Genomic DNA, 21,683 nt, shown 5'->3' with positions numbered 1-21,683 from the left:
CAAAACGCGCCGTTGAAACACATGTGCATCGTGGGTTCATCTTAAAATGTAACAATCTTTCGTGTCAACTGATAATCTCTTACGTGTCAATTTTTAATGCCTATACAAAAATCTATGTATACCTTGCTGTGATTTGCCACATCTACCATGCAGAAATTGCATTGGACTAGCGAATTTCATTTCAACTACACATGCGATGTAAAACTTTATTTAACAGAACTTTGCGCTCGAAAACAAATGTTTGAAATCCATGATAACATTTCAAAATCACAATATAGAGAAAGAAAGTGATTTTTGTTGGGGGTGCGTCTTACGTCTAGAAATTTCAACCACACATTAGATGTAGTCTAACAATGGCAAATAAGAGGGTACATCTATAACCACAGAGTACGTTAATAAATATGATTACGCAAATTAACTGCTTTATGTCACATGATCAAATTATTTGCTAATCATGGAAGTAGAGGTTATCAAAGAAACATGGGAGTAAAATTACATACGTCATTATGAAGACAATGCATTTTATTATACTTCGCGTTAAAATACGATTTTGATTGGCTAATATGATTTCGACAATTTAATTATCCCATAGTCAGCGGTAGACAATTTTTCGAATGATAACGTCTCGTGCAGATCAATCAAAATTCGATGATTCAAAGGACAATATATAATTGTTTTTACATCGATAAATTAAATATAATGCTCAAGTTCTTCGTTTTGTTCTCATGTCTGGGATGTTTTCTAATACCTGTAACGTTATGTACGTGACGTCATGGCTAAATACTCAATTAAAAACTAAACAGTAAAAGACAAAAATGATGGAACATTCAGTACAATAAATTAAATATCACATAGCTGAGAGGGTGATAAGCAAATTGTTTAGTCTAAGTTGACAATGTTAAAATTCTGCTCTATCACCCTCTCGTCTATGTGTTACGTATATACTGTCATATGTTCATTGAATAGTGAAATTTATATAAAGTTAAACTGGTATTTCTGAGAACAAACAAAAATGTGTTCAACTAAGGCTTTGCTATGTCTTATTTCAGTCAATTGACGGTTTAACAAATCAAGTGGCCACTTATAGCGATGGAATTCTGACAGCTTCGTTGACAAGAAGCAACACCAACTCTGATCCGAAGGTTTTTGATCTTACTACTAACTACTATGTACTGTTTGCAAAAGGGACAATTTCAGGAGGTATTTTTCCATTTCCTTAGTTTATATTTCTTTTTTTTATATGATTTTTTTTTTTACTTTTTAAAGGCTGTACGATAAATATAGTTTATATAATATCTACGTAACGTGGTTTCTGCTGGATATTGGTCTCATTGACAATCATGCCACATCTCCTTTTTACATCGCGATGTTCGTGAGGGCATTCCGATATATTGTTGCCAAAGAGATTTTACTTTCGTTTTTGACTGGTAACCGATCGTATAAATACGCGCTAACGCGGACATTATCGAGTGCAAAATAACATAATTAATAATATGAAAATGTTTTGTTGTAAGAAATATATATATAAGTATAAATCATTAATATATATGCACACGTACATAATAATTGTGTTAACACATGCGGAAGAATGTTGCGTACGTTTTACTTGTATATTTTGTTAACAACGATTTTTTTATTATGGCTGAATATTCGTTCATAGTGTTCAGAGATTGGCTGTTTAACTTCACGCCAGCGACAAATAAAATAAATTTTAGAGACTATAATACTAGTACGTAAATACGAAAAGAGTATGAATATGAATGAATATAAATCCTGCTTTGTACTAGACTGACATGCTGATCCGGATTTTTTTTATGTAACAGACATGTCACCTTAGCCGGACACATACATCTGACTCCGAGTCGAACAACTCGACCGTCGTGATGTTTTAAACGAGAAATTCGGTTCGGAATTGAGATATCTAATTTTGTTTTTGCTACTGTGTTGATATATTTATTCGTGCTTCAACGCAACATTTTTATTTATGGCAATAGTGGTTTTATATTTTGACATTTTCGTCTAAGTGCATTTCAAATGTTTTACTTTTAACATTTTTTCTTTCGATTCTACACAAGGGCTTTATGGACTGGTATACATATTTATTTGGTTTTTTTTTTCTAAATTCCAGGGGAAAAAACCAAGCATTCTTTTACAGACATAACCGATGTATTGGTGGACTTTCAGTCGACAAAAGATTACCATGGGGGTGTGGCGATGATAAAACCTTTCACATCCATATTGATCATGTTGAGCGTCTCTCAAATTGTATTGTTTTCCATGTAAATACTATCAACAGATTACGTCTGATTATTAGAGTATATCATTTGTCTTTTCAATATAACACACATATACAATCACAAGACACATATACAATTCCAAGAGCTCGATCTGCTCTAGCTCAGGGAATCGTATTGCTTGATGGTTGATGCAGTCTGAAATATAGAAAAACCATACATTTGCGTCCCTCTGTTTAGAAAATAACAAGCTTTTTAAAAGACTGTTATGAATTGATTGTGTGTTAATTAAAGAACATAAATTGTACACAAAAAAAATGACGGGTATGTGTTCTAAATCAATTATAAATTTGGCGGGAAACGATTCTCACCAGAAATTTCGTACATTTACCATTGACACCCTTTTATTTCAAAAACTATGAAAAAATGACAATGATTTTATAAGATTTTCAAAAATAGCTTTTTTGAAACAACACGCAATAAAATCATGGAAAGAAAATTATGGGTGAGCGGGCAAAATTTTTATTTGTACTATGATAAATAAAACTAGAGGATTCCGAATAGCTGACTTAAAAGTTAAAAAAAAAAACATCTTTAAGGTGCAAGACCACAAATCAAAATCCCTATCTATTTGACCAAATTTTATAATTTTTACATCTTTCTAAATATTTTACCTTAAGTTTAACTTCGTAGAAACCAGGGGCCGGTTTCACGAAGCTATCCTAAGACATGTCATAAGACATATCTTATGACATGTCTTATGATCCTCTTATGACTATCCTAGGACATATCTCAGACCTCGTCTCGAAGCTGTCTTAGGATCATCTTAGCTAAGACATCCTTAACCTGTCGCAAGTTCTTTAAATTTTCATATATAAATATGATCTACGGAAAAAATCATGTAAATGTAGTATGTCTTACCATAAATTATTCTAAACGTATTGATTAATATAATGACATAATTTGCAAAATAAATATAAAAAAATAAAAGTAATTTATATATAAATTATCTTTAAACAATACATCAATATAAATATGAAATTTTCAATGCAAAATTAAGAAAAAAGAATATAAAATTATGACATTGTTTTGGTACAAGTGAGTTGAATTCAATTTCGACTTTATTGGTTATAAAAGGTTAAGAGAAAAAATCGTGCAATTTTTATATCAATACATCAAATTTTCATTGTTGACAAATCCTGATAATCCGTCAATGTATATATGTTTTAAGCAGGAACAGGAGAATAGATAATTAGATAATAATAAGATATTTTTTTTTCAAAATTAATATAAAAAATGAGTGTAATTTATATAAATAAACGTATAACTATCCTAAGACCATCATAAGACACCTCTCGCGTTGTCCTAACTTTATGACCAACTTTAAGAGATGTCCTAATTTAGGACCGATTTGTGAAACCCACTTAGGACTAAGATATGTCGTAAGACCATCCTAAGACATGTCTTAGTCCTAAGACAGCTTCGTGAAACTGGGCCCAGGTATACTTTTATAAATTGTGACTTGGATGGAGAATTGTATCATTGGCACTCATACCATATATAAGATAAGATAAGATATAATTTATTTCCAATAGTGGACCCATTACGGGCATAATCAGTACATTGATTTTTTTTATCACACAATTGCAATAGACAATAAACAAAAATAAAAATAGAAATACGTTTGACAAAAAACATGAAATATAAATTGAGTTAATAATATATATATCCTGAATCATACATGTATCACCGTTTTACATGTCAATTATTTAGAAATTTTGAAAGTTTTATAACGAAGAACTAACGTTCTAAAGCCAAGTACTACTAGAAATAACCCCCGTATACTATAGAGCGCATTTATTCTCAATTTTTAATGTAAACTCATGGACATGCTAATTTTAGCTCAAAATGGTCTAAATATATTTCTCTTTCACCAAAAGTTTCATTTCTGTTGGTTGCTTTAAGTTAATAATGACATCAAAAGCACTAATTTTGTCAGGGAAGGACTACTTTTACGTTCTAAATTGGAGTGGGTGAATTGGTGGTTTGACACCTAAAGGTAAATATATAATACCCGATAAAGCGATAAGTATTTATCAATATCAGACGCCCTTGTATATTTTTTTTATTGATTTATTTTTTTATTTTTTTTATTGAATATACCAATCCCAGATTTATGATTTCGCTTTCAAATATATACGTATGTATGTAAAATTCATGAGTACGGAAAGTTATAAACCAGGAGATATTTAGATACGGTAGATATAGACTTGTTTTATTTAGCAGGAACTAATTGATAAGATATTTTGTATTTCCTATCATGATTTGCTCGATAGAGGGTTGATGCTCACAAGGAAGCTATTAAACCAAGAGTTTCAAATGGTGAAGTTGAAATCATCAATTCGTTAAATTTTATGGACGTCAGCACGAGTTGGTTGACCGTTAACTTATGGAACAACCGTTTCAAAGATGATATCGGATATGTTCTCTATTATGTCGTAACTACAATCAACTTCTCTTTTCACCACGAATGTGACCTACCGAGTTAGACTATTTACCGGGTTTGTAATAACATGAGCAACATGACGGGTGAAACATGTGGAGCAGGATCTGCCTACCCTTCCAGAGCACCTGAGATCACCCTAGTTTTAGTGGGGTTCGTGTTGCTTAGTCTTTAGTTTTCTTTGTTGTGTCTTTTGTACTTTTATGTGGCTGTTTGTCTTTTTATTTTTTAGTCATGGCGTTGTCAGTTTATTTTCGATTTTTGAGTTTGACTGTCCCTCTGGTATCTTTAGTCCCATTTTCATTTCAGTTTCTAAATATAATTGCATCATGCATATATTGAACAAAAAAAAAATTAATGATTATCTTTCATTTCACCAACCTTCTTGTGCGGATTGTATTTGTTTATTTATACTTAATTGCAATATTAAAAATGAAAAGTAAAAATCTTTTTTAAAATCTCTGTTACACAGCTATAGTTATGTCTGCATTGCTTAGTTAAATTTTTCGTCAATACAAAAGAGTCATTAGACATCCTATTGTTTTCATGCATTGAAATTAGTTTTGCTGTAAAATATATTTTGATATCTTATTAGATAACTTATAGTACTATTAGCTGTGAACAACAATTCATATTTATTGCTAACGGAATCGATGTTTTAATTTAGAATTTTCATCAGTAAAATGGCAAGAAAGCTTTAATTTTGTTTCCTCTTAGTAATGTTAGTTTTAGGTAAAATAATGTCATGTTGGCAGAAAATGGTCATTCAAATAAAATAAACATATACAAAAATTGTTATGGGAGCATACATATGAACATAGACAGATTTATATAAATTTCATATATTTCTATCGTTTTGTTATATCGAAACAATTTGCATTTAGAAAACACCAGGCTCAAGCTAGCATCCACTCGCTAGCAGCCACTTCGCTAGCAGCCAGTTTTCAGATATATCTATAAACCCAAAAGTTTCATAAGATTCAAACGTACTTTAAATCTTTTTATCAATCATATAATCACAAAATAATCTGTTTTTATATATGAGTGAGCAGCCGAAGACACTATTTTTTTAATTAACATGTACTTTCCTGTTCATTACTTACTTCGCTTTTCATATACCAAACAGCGTGCTAACTTTGGACCCATGGTGAGGACAAACCATGAGTTGGCCCACCTGGACCTTTTGACCCATTAGACCTTAGACCATTACCTACCATTTACACCTAGTGGGTTAAAAAGTATTGCCGTAGGGAATTTTTGACAGACTTTTGAAAATTTAGGGTAGGCATGTTTGACCCTGAAGACCTAACTTCGGACCTATGGTGAAGACAAACTATGAGTTGTCCCACCTGGACCTTTTGGTCCATGGGACCCTAGCCCATAACCTACGATTTCCACCTAGTGGCTAAAAAAGTATTGCCGTAGGGAATTTTTTACACTCTTTTAAAAATTTTGGTAAGACATTTTTTTTAAATCTAACTTTGGACCCATGGTGAGGACAAACAATGAGTTGTCCCACCTAAACCTTTTGGCCCATTGGACCTTAGACCATTAACTATCATTTGCACCTAGTTGGTAAAAAAGTATTGCCGTAGGGAATTTTTGACGGACTTTTGAAAATTTGGGGTAGGCATTTTTGACCCTTAAGACCTTAGTTCGGACCTATGGTGAAGACAAACTATGAGTTGTCCCACCTGGACCTTTTGGCCCATTGGACCCTAGCACTTTATCTACGGTACCATTTGCTTCTAGTGGGTAAAAAAGTATTGCCGTAGGGAATTTTTGACATCGTAGGTTATGGGCTAGGGTCCAATGGACCAAAAGGTCCAGGTGGGACAACTCATTGTTTGTCTTCACCATAGGTCCGAACTTAGGTCATAAGGGTCAAACATGCCTACCCCAAATTTTCAAAAGTCTGTCAAAAATTCCCTACGGTAATACTTTTTTACCCACTAGATGCAAATGATAGGTCTAAGGTCCAATGGGCCAAATGGCCCAGGTGGGACAACTCATGGTTTGTCCTCACCATGGGTCCAAAGTTAGATTTAAAAAAATGGTTTACCCCAATTTTTAAAAGAGTGTAAAAAATTACGTACGGCAATCCTTTTTTCGCCACTAGGTGCAATGGGAAGGTGAATACCCAAGGTTTACTTGAGAAAAAATCCAGGGTGTGGTTCGGCTTATTTTATTTTTTTTAATTTGGTCCAAAGTTGGGGTCGGACACCCTAACCTACCCTTACAGAAATGTTAATAAAAAATGTTCTACGGCAATACTTTTTCGCCACTAGGTGCAATGGGAAGCTGGGGGTTTACGGTAATACTTTTACTCATACTAGGTTGACCAAGATTTCACTTCTGTGTATAACACGGATATTTTTGATTTTTTTTTTTAATAGAAAATAAATAATTTCCTTACCCACCATACTGTGTGTACAAAATATAAACCTTTCGTCTAATCAAAAGTAAGCGATATCCACTGCTTCGGAAATAGAATTTTTTGTTAAAACAGAGTTTACTCATTTTAAAAATATTACTCGTGCATCTTTCTTTTCTTGTCATGCAGAGCAATAATAACTTTTCAGGAACTATTTGACAGGATGCCGAGAATATGGAAAGCTATTTGACAAAATTAATTTATGATTTCAATGCCAATTCCCTGTTACCAGCAATTTTGTAAGCATTTCAATAATTTAATTACATATTTACGATTCTATGTACACTCAAAACTATTGGCTGTTAAAATTAAAAGCGGGGAGCACATCGATTACTTTTGACTTAAATTGATGAACAGGACTAGTTACTTTTTAATCATCGAATAGTATTCTCCGACTGCTTTATTATATATTTAAAACTGATAATTTATTGGTTATATATCGATAAAATCATTTTGAGTACGTTTGAATCTTATGCAACTTTTGGGTTCATAGACATATCCTAAAATTGGCTGCTAGTGTATTGGCTGCTAGCGAGTGGCTGCTAGCTTGAGCCTGGTTTAGAAAACAGCACAATTTGGTTGGGGAAAAAGATTGACAAGTTCACCATTTAAGCTTATTTAGATATAAGGGGACGACCATTTGATATTCTGGGGAGGGGGGCCAGGAGGATTTTGAAAATAAATAACTCAGCCTTGTTAATCACAAAAATAATTGGTTTGTTCTGTGGTAGTTTGAAAATAAATTACCTGACTTGCAGTGACTCAGGGCCGTAACTAGGGTTCGACTTCAGGGGAGGCAGGGGTTTGGGGCCGCCTATTGAGGCCCGCTGATTTTCTTCTCGCAGTAAAATGGCTAAAAATGACCCGTTTTCCTTCGATTTACTTACTTTAACATGTTTAAGAAACATCAGTATTGCTGGATCCTGGAAGCAATTTTTATGCAAACAATTAGTATCTGTATTTTAAGATATTTTTGTTAGAAATCAAACTAGTCAGTTAAAAAAAACATATAAAGCAAGATCATAGAAGCAAGATATTTTTTTTGTCGAGGACCTTGAATTTCAATATTGTTGAAAGCTGAACAGACATGTATATAACTACAACCAGGGACTTTCTAAACTAGTATATACTTAGTTTAGAAAGTCTCTGCTTCAACGAATTGGAGTGTTTAACTACTAAGGCATTGACCATAATGTTCTCGTACGATCGGCCGGGAGACGTTAAAAAATGACCCAACAGCTGATTCAGCCGGTAACGAATTTCAGATATCATAAAAGATTCACAATACAAAGGGAACTTCCTCTGCTTAATGGAGCCCCTAAATAAATGTGAATAGTTAAGTTTATTCAAAATTGTCGAAAGCAAAGTTTCATATGTGTTCTCGTACGAATACTGAATAACAGACGGACGGCCACACGAAAAAAAAGTATACTGAAACGGTTCACTTTCGATCAAAAATCCGGAAAATGACAGATATATCACGTATCATGATAACAGTGTTAAAACTGTTAATTTGTATTGTTTATAATATAAATTCAAGTTCTTCGTGTACATATTGTCAATATTATTTTCATTTTATTACTTCAAAAAAAAAATTTGGTGTAGAAAATTCAGGGGAGGCAGTTCTGCCCTGCCTCATAGGTAGTTACGGCCCTGAGTGTATTGAAAATAAATAACTCAGCAGGTATAATCGAAAGTATAAGATGGCACCAAAATCTTCATAAATTCATCTATTTTCCAAAAAAAAAATCGGGAAAGACTTCCCAAATCTTTTAATAATAAAAGTATAAATATTATTTAAATATACTTGAAATGTCTAAAAATTGGTTTCTAAATACTTGAGGTATATTTTATGAGGAACACTTACCTCACTTTTATTACAGGGCCGTAACTGCATTGAGGCAAATGTCTCATGTAGGAAATTTCAAAACCAAACGCTTGTCTCCATATCAAATTGTGTTCATGGCGAGTGCCTTGCAAGAAGCAAGTTCTGTTCTCCCTCAGACGTAGCCCCTGATTTTTCGGGATCTCTCAATGTTTCTTATTCATTTGTCTATTGTTCATTGATTGCCCTTCTGTATTCTGTTAGTGTTGCATTCCTTTTGTAATTTAGTAATTTTGTTATTAACTTGATCATGAGTTTTAAAAAAAACAGAAGCCACAGACTAAACTATGTGAATTACATTTTTGCTTTATCATGCATATTGTTCTTTTGATGTTGTCCCTAGAAACTTTAGTCTTAGATTAACATTCTCAGATGAAGAAAGGGTCTGGGGAACACCCAGAAAGCATGATTTTGCATCATTTTATTCTATAGCTTCTTGGGCCTTCAGAGGGCAGGCTCCAAAACCCATCAAATTTGTTTTTGCCTCGCTCCGCTCGGCGAAACATGTTTCCAAATACTTTTAAAAAAGGCTAGATACAACCAAACTTTACTACTTTGTATGTATGCAATACATCTATATGCAGTTCAAAATATAGAAGATTCATTTCTGCAGAGGACGATCAGTTATTATGATTAAATGGTACATAATGACTTGACTAAACATGTATTATTTATGATAAACAAATAATTTAAAAATTGTATGTTTTCGAATAATATAAATATAGTTGTGAAAATAAATAATCAGGCCCTTGCTTGAATGAAAATGAAAAGTTTCAATAGTGGAGAAAATAGATAACCTGTCCTCTTAGTTTACAGAAATAAATAACCGATCACAAACAAACCCTCCTGCACCCCCCCCCCCCCCCCCCCCGAATATCAAATGGTCGTCCCCTTACTAGAACTCGCACCAGACTAAATGATGTAGAAGAAAAGCTTATCATTTTAGAAGATCAATGTATTTTAATGGGGAAATATGAATGTACCCCCATTTTCTGCTGGGTTGGGAACCTCCCTTTTGAAAATGGCTGGATCCGCCTCTGGATGGTTTTTTTTTTTGTGTCTTCAAATCATTGTGTTTCACAATATGGTTAGGGAATCGATTACATAGATTAGAGAATGGAAATAAGGGATGTGCGAAAGAGTCATACAACCCGACCAAAGAGCAGAAACAGACCAGAGACACCAATGAGTACCCAGCGCAGCAAGACTGAAAATCCCGCATCGTGACTTTGTCCAGGAGGCAGACTTCACCTGACCCCTCCACAATAATGTATACCAATTTAGCTAAATAAAAGCGACATAGGAATGAATAAAAAAATAAAAAAAAAACACAAAGGAATAACAAAGGCTACATATATACGTTCCTGACTTCGGAAAGACACAAAAATGCGACGGGGTTAAACATGTTTTGTGAGATCTGAATCCTCCCACTGTACCTCTGATCAATGTGGAATAAACAAACACACAGCAATAAAATACTAAAAAAACAGTGTCTGAAAGAAGTCTTAATATATTATTCCGTAAAATTTTAAAAATGAACACAATTTGTGATATATTGTCTCGTTGGTCATTGTTTGAAATTTGTCAGAATAGCTTATATCTATGATGAGTTTATTATATTTCATAATTTGTTTGCCAAAAGATTATAGGATGAAACTTTGAAATATTTGAAATCAGATGGACGATGATGAGTATTGGGATTGTTAGATAAATGTACATATTATTCAAGACGAGAACATGTTAATGTATTATTATTAATCCTTCGTTGTATAAAATGGACACGATGAGCCGGTTTTTTTAATAACAGTCCGTAGGCAAATACTCTTATAAAATAGAATATTTTTTTTCTTAATCATATGGCTCCTTACAAACATATCGAGTAGAAGATACAGACGATACAATATAATGATGATTATTATCGATATTTTACAATATTTTCCTTTAATTTTGCTGACTGGTAATTTCCTTTCTCAGCTATGAAAAATTATCGCTAGAAACTAAAGGCCACGTTCCCGTTGTCAATAAAATTAACAACGTTGTCAAAGGTAAAATAGCGATAATAAACAGATTATTATTGGTTTATCTCAACTCGATTGCTTTTCTTACTTTCGCATAGACCGAATTTTTCTCTCTCCTGTGCGGCATATTTCACCCTTCCCATATTTTATTTTCCTCATTTTTTACCTTTGATATTTTTATTTTTTAATTTTTTTTGGACAAGTGTTAAATTCAAAAAAAAAATGAAAAATCCAAATGATAAATAGGAAATATAAAATGTCAAATATAAACACGAAGAGATAGATTATTCGGTCTAACTTTCGCAGTACATGGTTGGGTTCAATATCGTAGCAGCTACGTACAGAAATGTAGCTGCTATCAATATCTATTTTTCATATACTTAGCATTGATATGGTAGCTTTTGCATATATGTGTAATGAGCGGAAGTACACAAGCCATAATTTCCCACCCGGGCTGATAACCCATACAGGTGCATCTCGTGCACAAAACCCATAATAGTGCCTATCGTGCAAGTTACTTCCGGTATTTCCGGTATCAGTTGTTTACTTTTCCATTGTGACGTCAGATATTTGTTGGATTCATAATTTAACTTTTTTATAAAGTTTTTGACTGTTTTATTTATTTTATTTGTTAATTTGCCATACATAAAACAATTGTCGGAAGTATATGATAAAGAGGTTAAAGGGAAACTTCGCAAAAAAATCAAAAATTGATATTATGTTCATTCTGTATAAAAATGCTCAAATTCATAGATATTAAAGTTTTATTCCGCTAGATAAGCGATCACCATCGATTTTAAATTTAGAGTATCAATTCTCTGCGATCCGCCATTTTGTCTTCTTTCCCGATTAATAAAAACGATATGTCTATAAACCACAAAGAAACAAAACTACAGTAACCGATGTAGTCGTAATTGCGTGTCGATATCTTGTCAATCGTACGGTTGTTTTATCCGACTAACTAACTTGATACGAAAAATATTCTTACTTTTTTTTAAATTACCATGGTCTGTTGTTTTTAAACTGTTGATATTGGAATTAGGTGAAAAGTCAAAGTTGAAATCATAAATAAGTGTTCCGTGAAAATTGTTTTCGAAAATCTAATTTGTTCATAATTCTTTAAAGTAATAAACAAATATATTTTGATCTTCCCTCATCTGATCACCAGCATGGCTAAAGGTATTACTTCCAAAGGTATTGTGAGGGGTGTGAGGTGACACGTCCAGGTATTCAAGCGATTTCCTGTCGGGCTTGCAAGTTCATGCATCGTTTCACTTCTGCAGGTATTGATCAGTGTACACGGCTGATAACTTATAACTTATAACTTTCCATTTTGAACTATCAGATGAATAATATACAACTCTGTCTTACTTGTCATTACTAAACTCATACGCTTGTTTATAAATAACATTTCTGGTGTAAAGAATATAATTCATAAACATATAAATAATACCCAAAAAATAAGATTTGATGAAATTAAAATCTATTTAAATATTTTTTCCAAGGGTGAATTTGGGAAAATGTAATATATAGTCATTGTCAATAGTGAAGGACAGATTGGAACAGACCAGAAATATTGATTTAAAAAAATGTACGCACTTGCCGACGATTCGTTTATACGACTGGATAGAAAGTTACGGAACTATAGCGCAATTTAAAATATATACATGTATACATTGAACATAAGAAAAAAACATATATTTTGAATAAATAGGGGTAAAAATTGTTGTAAATAGACTAGTCCACGTATGCCAACAGTATGTAATCATCGAATGTCGATAGACTTGTATACCAGAAGAAGAAGAGAACCAATTTGATTTAAATACAGGTCGATGTATAACTTTTGCTTTGGTTCATTGAAGCTGTGGACCTAGTAAAATCACAGATTTATATTTCAATAAGATTGTTCTCGAACAAAGGAAGTAATTCGTCATCACAATTGTTATATATGCCACTGGACGAACACTAATTATCCCCAGGGAATGTGAATATTTTGCTGGGAAACTTTTGAGTATCAAAGTTTCAAATTAATTTCGGGATTTATTTTCTTTCTTGGTATTCAATAACAGAAAAAAGAATAAATTACTTGTTCGCTAAATAGGGGTATTCTTGTCAGATAAAAGACTTTTAGTTATATTTAAAAAATAGGGAAATATGACATTAAATTGGTTCTGTCTTTTTTTTAAACATCGTTAAAAAGATGTGTGTCTAAGGTGAACGCCACAAGAACCCTGTAATACTAGTACGAGAGTATAGCATGTAAACATTCCTTCTCAATAATATGGGTGTATTGGAAATCTTTTCATACAGATTGACAACTCATTGTCCGATATGCATGTAATATTTGCCACATGACGCCCATAGTTCTTTCTACCATCATCATCTTATTCTGTGATATTGCTGTAAACATCGATGGTTCACACCCAAACAAAATGGGAGTAATGGACCTTCAGAGCTTCTCCGTGTTATACACTTGTGAAATATAAAGACGAAATTTCTGTATTGAAATGAATCTACATCTCACAAACAGGATTTTCAAATAACGATTGTGAGTAATCACCTTACAAACCAATATAAACGTATGGCAAGATATAACCATGAAGGAATTTAGTTTTTGTCAGACGCAAGAACTCATCACTATATATATCATAAACGTATACGTATATAGATTTTATTTTATTTAAAGTGCAACCTGATACAATATACATGAAATTACAATTACATTTCAATACATTAGCAATAGTATACCATATCAGCCAGCCTTTAGAGGCTTATGAAGCACTAACAATATTCATACAAGATTATAAACATACAAAGAATATATATTAACTCGATTATTCATTCTGAGATCTGAGGTTGTTTTAAGTTTTTATAAAAATGTTTCTCTCTTTTTTTTTTTGTGTTTGTTCTTTTACATCATTGCATAAGTGGTGGTTTTAATATGTTAATTGTGAAATTCTCATTTAAAATAGATCTGTAATATAAATATGTATAATTTGAAAACATTTTAAGCTGGAATTGCTTCCCTTAAATCAAGAGCAAAAATAATTTAGATGATGAATTCAATTAAAGTATGCATAACATTTTTCTGTATGTGTTCAGTACTAGCTGCTGTTTGCACAAATTGTTTCGAATATCAATATCAAATCAATTTCCGAATATATCATAAATGAAAGGATAAAAAGTGGATGTTTTTCATATGAAAGTGTATGTAACATATCAATATGAGTTGCTTCCCTTAGCCACAGAGAAATGTTATTTTGATACATGTATATTGTCTTTTTTTTTTTATTGTTATGTTGCATTTTTCTGTCATCATCTGTCTATAATGTTTAAAATCAAATTAGTGATATAGAAAATAGCCCAGGAAATATCGAAATACAAAAGGTATAGATATCATATGCCAATGAACTTATATTATATAAATACAGTAATACTTTTCTTATAAATGCTGTTTACAATATTTCCAAGTAATATGATACTTAATATAGAAAAGATATAAATATAGCAGGACATTTCTACTAAGCTCGTATATTATAAATTAATAGATGTCATCATTATGCCTATTTCACTACCTTTAATGTTTGCACAACAAACACATTGTATATTGTAAAAATAAATATTATTTGCTATGTTTTTCAAAATTTCTTTTGGTTATATACACTGTGCACGACACTATTTATATACTCGAGTCCTTATATGCTTCTCTTTTAGGTGCATGAGCAAGTTATTATTCTTCAAGATATACTTTTCCTGTTCTAAATATAATAATGAAATTTACTTAAGTGAGTTTTTGTCCAATCAACACTAATTATCTCCCCTGTCCCAAGTACAATTGTTTAGACAAAAAGCAAAATAGTAAATTCTAATAATATTAAAAAAATCATACAAGTGATAAAATAATGAGTTATTTTACGGATAGTAGTATTACATTCTATCTGAGCACACACATACATATGTTTCTGAAGCTATCCTTCTAACTATGCTAGTTGAGTTTTCTATTTAGTTACAAGCTCAAAACATGTATATTTTAAAAAAGCAAAATGATGGTTTTCAAGTATTATCTCATCTAGTAAACATTTCAACTTGGAAAAGAATTTTTATCTTATTAATGTAATATGAATTTATATCTGTTAAAAATTATTGTTTCTTTTCGAATAAATATATATCATCATGATCATGTAAAGCTGTAAAGGGTTTTATTCTTCAAAAAATAAAATAAATATAGAAAATATAGTATAGTGATAAAGCATATTTTATAAAAAAAAAAAAATAGAGATATAATGTGTGAAGTACATATATTTATAATTGAAATAAAGGTTCATACCAACAGTCTATTGATAGTAAAAAAAATAACTGTAGCAGTAGGTAAGTTAATATTGTTAATATTTTGCTGATCTAACATCCAAGGAAACTGTTAGGTAGTTTGCAACTGCACATATTGATTCTGGCGATGTCAAGAGGGTTTTAAATTGTTCTTCGTCACTTAGTTCTTGTAAGTCAATGGTAAGTTTCTGATTGGCAATGTTAAACATAGTTTGTCTTTCTTGGTCATACGCTGGACATTTAATTACAAAATGAATCTCATCTTCTATTGCTTGTTTGGTACAAAGTTTGCAAATCCTTCTTTCTACAGGTATTTGCCTATATCTTCCTTTCTCAATTTCTATAGGAAAAGTTCCACTTCTCAGTTTTGAAAGCACAGCAAGTTTTTTTGTTGATAATGTTTTCAGAAGTGTTGGTTCTTGGCAATAATCAGATTTTATTTTTATATATGTTCTTAATTTAGGCATTCCTGCACATTCCGCTTTCCAGTTTTCTGCTGCTATAGTTGTTAATCTATGTTTAACTAGACCAAGAAAGTTTTTGTTACTCATACCGAGTAAACTACTCATGTTGTAGTGGTTTAGAAGATCACATTTACCCAATATTGTTTTAATTTCTAAAGCCCAACTATTTCTTCTGTTCTTTTCTTTTTCACTTAGATAGGCAATCTTTGGTAGTCTATTGCTTGACATGTTAATTATTCTTGCCCATAGTCTGATCATGTTCAAATGGTGTCTGAGTTGAACTTCCATCCAGCATGTTTCTCCTGTTAAATATGGAATGGGTGCTCTTTTACCAACGCCTAGAAATGTCCTTGCAGCTCTAGATTGCAGTTTATCAGCAAAGTCATATTTTTTGAACCCCCAAATTTCTGAGGCATAATCTGCCACCGGGACAACTGTATTATAATATAGTTTTTCGTAAACTGGTATATATATGCATACAGTTTCAAATATTAAGAACAAGCGGTCGATGTCGATAGTCTGTTTTCTAACTGTTCAGAGTTAGACATGTCACTTGTTCATTCTTGGAAGCCTTCATATTCCCCGTCTAACGATGGGAACTCTTTCTGATTGTGTTGACTATAAATGCTTGTATGGTAATTCTGTCGTTTATCTGTACAAGCGGTTGCATTTCCTCTCCTTTCCCAACAAACAAACGAACGAAACGCCACTAGTCTGATTTCTCTGGAGCTCATCCTCAATGGCTCTTATACGTCAGGAAACTTACATGTATACTAATAATGATTGTTTCAAGAACAACGATGTATGGACGAACTATTATAAATTCGTCAATATCAGTTATGCATGACTAAAATATAACTTTTATTACAACCACTGTATTACTTATTTGGATTAATGACGGCTATCATGTTCAACATTGCACAAATATTATCATAGAATTTTAAAAAAAATCCTCAAAAATCCTCAAAAGAAATAATGCCTTAGCTTAGATAATTGATATTCTTTTCACAAAAAGTTCGTGTAAATGATTGTCAAATGAATTTAATTATGTAAGAATAAAATGTTAAAAAGAAACTAAAAAAAAATCATGCATGTTGTATGTTGTATTTTTTTGTCAATTAAAAACTTTAGAATTGCAATAGTTTTATTAGCATTTAAACACAGCCAGATTTGAATACAAGTTAAGAAATTCCGGTAAAGTCAATGATATCAAACAGATGTACAATGGTATATCAAATTGGGTAATATTGCATTTAGTTTTTATAAAAGATTAAAACTACAATTTTTTGCTTCATATTTGAATCTTTACGCCAATTGCCGCTAAGAAAGTAATCAAAAATTGTTTCCTTTTATTTTTATACACTTTCGGAATTACGAATCTGAATTTTATTTTCAATTAATTTACACAATTTAATTATTGTATCTTTATTCTCATCGTGTATTAAATCTTAGTGTATTAACATCGTGACAGCATACTCTTTCTAATCCTTTCTGTTTATCCTTTCCAAATAACAACATTGATACCTGTGTACGCTTGAACTCACACCTGCGGCTAAATAGCTACAAGGTAAACGAATTGACCTCAAGCCGAGAAATATACAGTGACCTTTACAAAATAATATACACACTCTGCTCACACATTAGTTGCATTGAAATGCTTATCGAAACAATAACGGTAAATAGAACTGAAATATTTTCAGTTCAATATCAGTAAAAATGTTCAATAAATATTTTATGAAAAAAATCTCAACAATAATTAATTAAATTTATTCAAAAACATTTACTAGAGATAATTTTATAGGAGTTTAATTCAATCAATACAAAACGGTATATGCATATTCATTTTCGTTCATTCTTATATTGTGGTTAATAACTTCGACCATTCGTCAGCTGTGCGCTTTTAATAACGTATATTGTCGATAAGCTATAAGAGTTAAACAGATTTTATTTTTTCCCAGAATTCAATAAATCGGGCTAATACGTCACGACCCACTCGAGAATTCAACCAAAAAAGTTACAAATACTTGATTTTCTCCGTTATTAGAAGGAATATAAATTTAAAACTTTGCAAATGTGTTTTTTATGTTAAGATGAACATAATTAGATGATAAGTAAAAAATCGCGGAATTTCCCTTACATGGCCTTTTCCATATCGGCCCGGGTATCATCCAGAGAACCCCATATCAGCCCGAGACGTAGTCGAGGTGCTGATATGGGTCGAGGCCATGTATTAATCTCTATGTATCAGCTAGTCAATAGCTACACTCCTACACGTTCAAAAGTCAAAATCTACGTAGCACTACGTAGCAGCTACGATATTGAACGCGGCCCTGGCTCAAGCGAGAAAATCAATATCGTTGAGATGATCAACGATAATCTATAATTAATACATATAAAAACATTAATTTTCAAAAACTAGAGAGGGGAGGATAAGATATACAAAGAAGGATAACTCCAGGCCCACATTATTTTTTTTCCAAGACAGAATATGACATTGTGTTCTCAAATCTTTTGCCCTTATCATTTCAAATAAAGAATTCAGATAATTATAGATCGTTTAATATGTAATTTTCTCGAGTTATGAAACTTTATCAAAAATGCTATCTATATATAGTTCTCTAATAGTGGACATAATAGAATGAAAAATTAGCTTTTTGTCAGCTAAAAAAAATGAATTAACCTAGATCAGGAGAGTCCAAGGTATATTTGCTGATAATAAACAGCTAATTTATTATACTTTAAAACAAATTGCGTGCATTATCAAGTCGTACATTATGTTGAGAAGCATTGGACTTCCATCTACCAATCTTTTTTATCAATTAGGATAAGGACACCTCTCTGGATTCTGCAAATGTTAATTTTGCAGCTCCAGTTCTGAAACTATGGCCTATATAAAAATGTGTGTCCAAAGCTAATAAATTTAACAAACGTTTAAATAAATAATTGAAATAAACCCAATTATTGGTTTTCGATCCACATTTAAATCGAAATAAAGGACCACGTGATGATTATTTTATCGTAAAACTCCTCAATAGCTTTCACATGACATATATAATTTTCAGTAACCTTAGCTATTGGTGATTTCTTACTCTGCAGATAACTATGATTTTAAAACTTGATTGTAATTTTCATATTACCCACTCGACCATCTACTCTTTCAAATCTATAAAAAATAATAGCTTCTTTTTGAATTACACGGAAAAAAATCCGTCTCAGATTTAACTGCAATTTCTCCGAATCGTAAAAAGCTATCACATTTGGACAACCTTGACTAATTTAACAAGAATGTCATAGGTTATTGACAACCGTGTATCAACAGAATGTCTCAACTAGCTGCTTTGTACATTTCAACATTTTCTTTTTACAAAAAAAAGGTGTTGTTGGATTTTTGCAACTACATAATCTCATGTATAAAACTGATTGCTGATATAAGGTTTGTAATATTGAATAAAAAATTGTATCGTTACAAAAATACCGAACTCCAAGGAAAATTCAAATCGGGAAGTCCCAAATTCAAAAGCTCAAGCACATCATACGAAATTCAATGGAAAACAACTGTCCTGGCTTTGTACAGTCATCTCATTATGTAGAAATGGTGGATTAAACCAGGTTTTATAGTTAATGGAACTCTAGATAAATTATGACAAAAAACTTTAATACAAATTAAACATTCTATTATATGATTATATGGTGATACTGTATAGCATCAGGTATTATTATACTTCAAGTGAAAATGCCATATTTTGATTGGCTAATACGAGGGCGTTAATTTACTCTATCACATGGCTGAGCGAGTGACAATTTTTTTTATGTTACCCTCTCGTCTAGACCAATCAAAAGTCGATAATTTAAAGGACAATGAAGAAATGTACATCAAGTTATTAAAGACAATGCCTAAGTTCAACGTTTTGGTTCGGATTCTATTTTTTGGCTGTCAAAATTTAAAAAAAATGAAACATTTTGCTACAATTCTGTTGATTTTTCTAATACCCGTAACGTTGTTTTGTATATATACGTGACGTCATAGAAAATACTTTTAAATTAAATTCATCTGTAAAAGACAATAATGATAGGACATTCAGTATAATAAATTAAAGCATGTTTTCTCGGGGTAAAAATCTGCTCTATCACCCTCTCAGCTATGTGTTATTTATATTATATAATGATGCAGTCAAAGAAGCAAAACTAAAGGTGAAATGGCCACAGGAGTTGCATTTAACCAAGGAGCAATCTGATGAGCGTTTTGAAACGAGAGACGAGACAAAAAGTCACAAAATGACGAATGTTTTCCAAGGAATATGCTAAACTCTATAAAAAAAAAATGTTATAATGTAAAGCAGCTAGCGCTAATCTTCGAATTTATTTCATAACACTGTACATAGCTCCAATTAACATTTGATTTGATTTGTCAGATATCGAAATTGACTAGTCAAGTCGACATGTCAAGTAATCATGTCAACATGTAAAGTAATCATGTCGACATGTAAAGCAATCATGCCGATATGTCAAGTAATAATAGATATAAGAAGATGTGGTATGAGTGTCAGTGAGACAACTCTCAACATGTCAAGTAATCATCTGAGAAACAGGAGCCAAAATCAACACATGCAACCATACATTCCAGGCAAGTGTATAATAGAGGCAGTTAAAAGCAATACAAAAAATAGGTTAGATGATAATTGGTACCCGCCCAGATTATCATTGCTATAGTGGAAATCCGGTAATGTCACGATCGAGGAAAAGAGGAAGCCGGGATTGTATGAAGAGAGTTTTGTATCTTTCTAGATAAATATTGCCTGAACGGCTTCGAGTGGGATTTCGTCTTTGGGAACGATTCACAATGCGGGTTACTAGCTCTTTATTCACACACAAGTCGGCAGTTCAATACAGTAAACATAAACAAATTGGTAAAGTCCAAATTTATTTAATAAAGTCCAAATATAAAGTATCAATGTTACAACTTAGTTAATTTAAACCAAAAAAAATGTATATGAATGCGATGGAAAATCCGAACGCAGTTCATGTGGTCTCGTTGGCATATCCAAACGGAGTCCCTGTATATAAATTTATCTTTCTTTAAATACCAAATAGCGTTGCTAACAACAAAGTTTGTAATGGTCATTTCGTCAACAGAAATTAGATAACAGATTCACGGCCGACACTCGGCTAACCGAGAGATTGGTCGGTTAATCTATATTGAGTATGCGGCTATATGGGCGATTGGTCTGTTAATCGGGTTGGTTATACGTCTGTTAAGAGTAAAACGCTTAATTTAATGTTAAACTTTATTAAATATACAGATTTTTGGCATGTTGTAAGAACCAAATCAAAAAAAGAAAAGTGTCTGACAAAATGATATCTATCATAGAACATTTTGCACTTGTAAAAACATTTCTTAGTCTGCGCAGTTTTCAGTAAAACTAAAAGGCGTCGCGCTAGTATGTAGTATTTATGCTTATACGCATAGCAATTTTTTTAATAAAAGGCGAAACAAACAAATTAAGATATCATTTAAAGGACAAAAAATAGTACTGTGGTTCTAAAAAATAAATTGACATTAGTAAATATTTCATAATTGTAAAATAACGTGAATAATACCACATTTTAGTGAAAATTATGGGAATTAAGTCTGTTAATGGGTTGGACAATTGAAATTGTGTCAGTTAAGAGTTATTTAGCCACGACAATAATTTTGCTACCTTTATATTTTCCCCTTGAAAAATTTAAGAATGAGATGTTCCTGAGTAAACAAAAATGACAATACGGTGCCACAGTATCATATAAAGAGCATTTCATTTTGGCTTTGTTTGCATTTTATT

At 31.9% G+C, this 21,683-nt stretch overlaps 1 protein-coding gene across 1 annotated transcript in view; it reads left to right on the top strand.

The window, feature by feature from the left end:
* The window catches only part of LOC139488284 (uncharacterized), a 34,585-nt gene extending 29,252 nt beyond the window's left edge, over positions 1–5,333 (top strand). Inside the window, exons 5-6 of the mRNA XM_071273783.1 lie at positions 1,050–1,200; positions 2,129–5,333. Of these exons, the coding sequence (XP_071129884.1) occupies positions 1,050–1,200; positions 2,129–2,283 (306 nt within the window). The 3' untranslated portion in view covers positions 2,284–5,333. The remainder of the gene's footprint in view (positions 1–1,049; positions 1,201–2,128) is intronic.
* The last annotated feature ends 16,350 nt before the right edge of the window (positions 5,334–21,683 follow it).

Source organism: Mytilus edulis, chromosome 9 (assembly GCF_963676685.1).
Source record: "Mytilus edulis chromosome 9, xbMytEdul2.2, whole genome shotgun sequence".
Classification (NCBI taxonomy): Eukaryota; Metazoa; Mollusca; class Bivalvia; order Mytilida; family Mytilidae; genus Mytilus; species Mytilus edulis.
The sequence above is the reverse complement of the archived record's forward strand: the minus strand, read 5'-3'. Positions and strand labels throughout refer to the sequence as shown.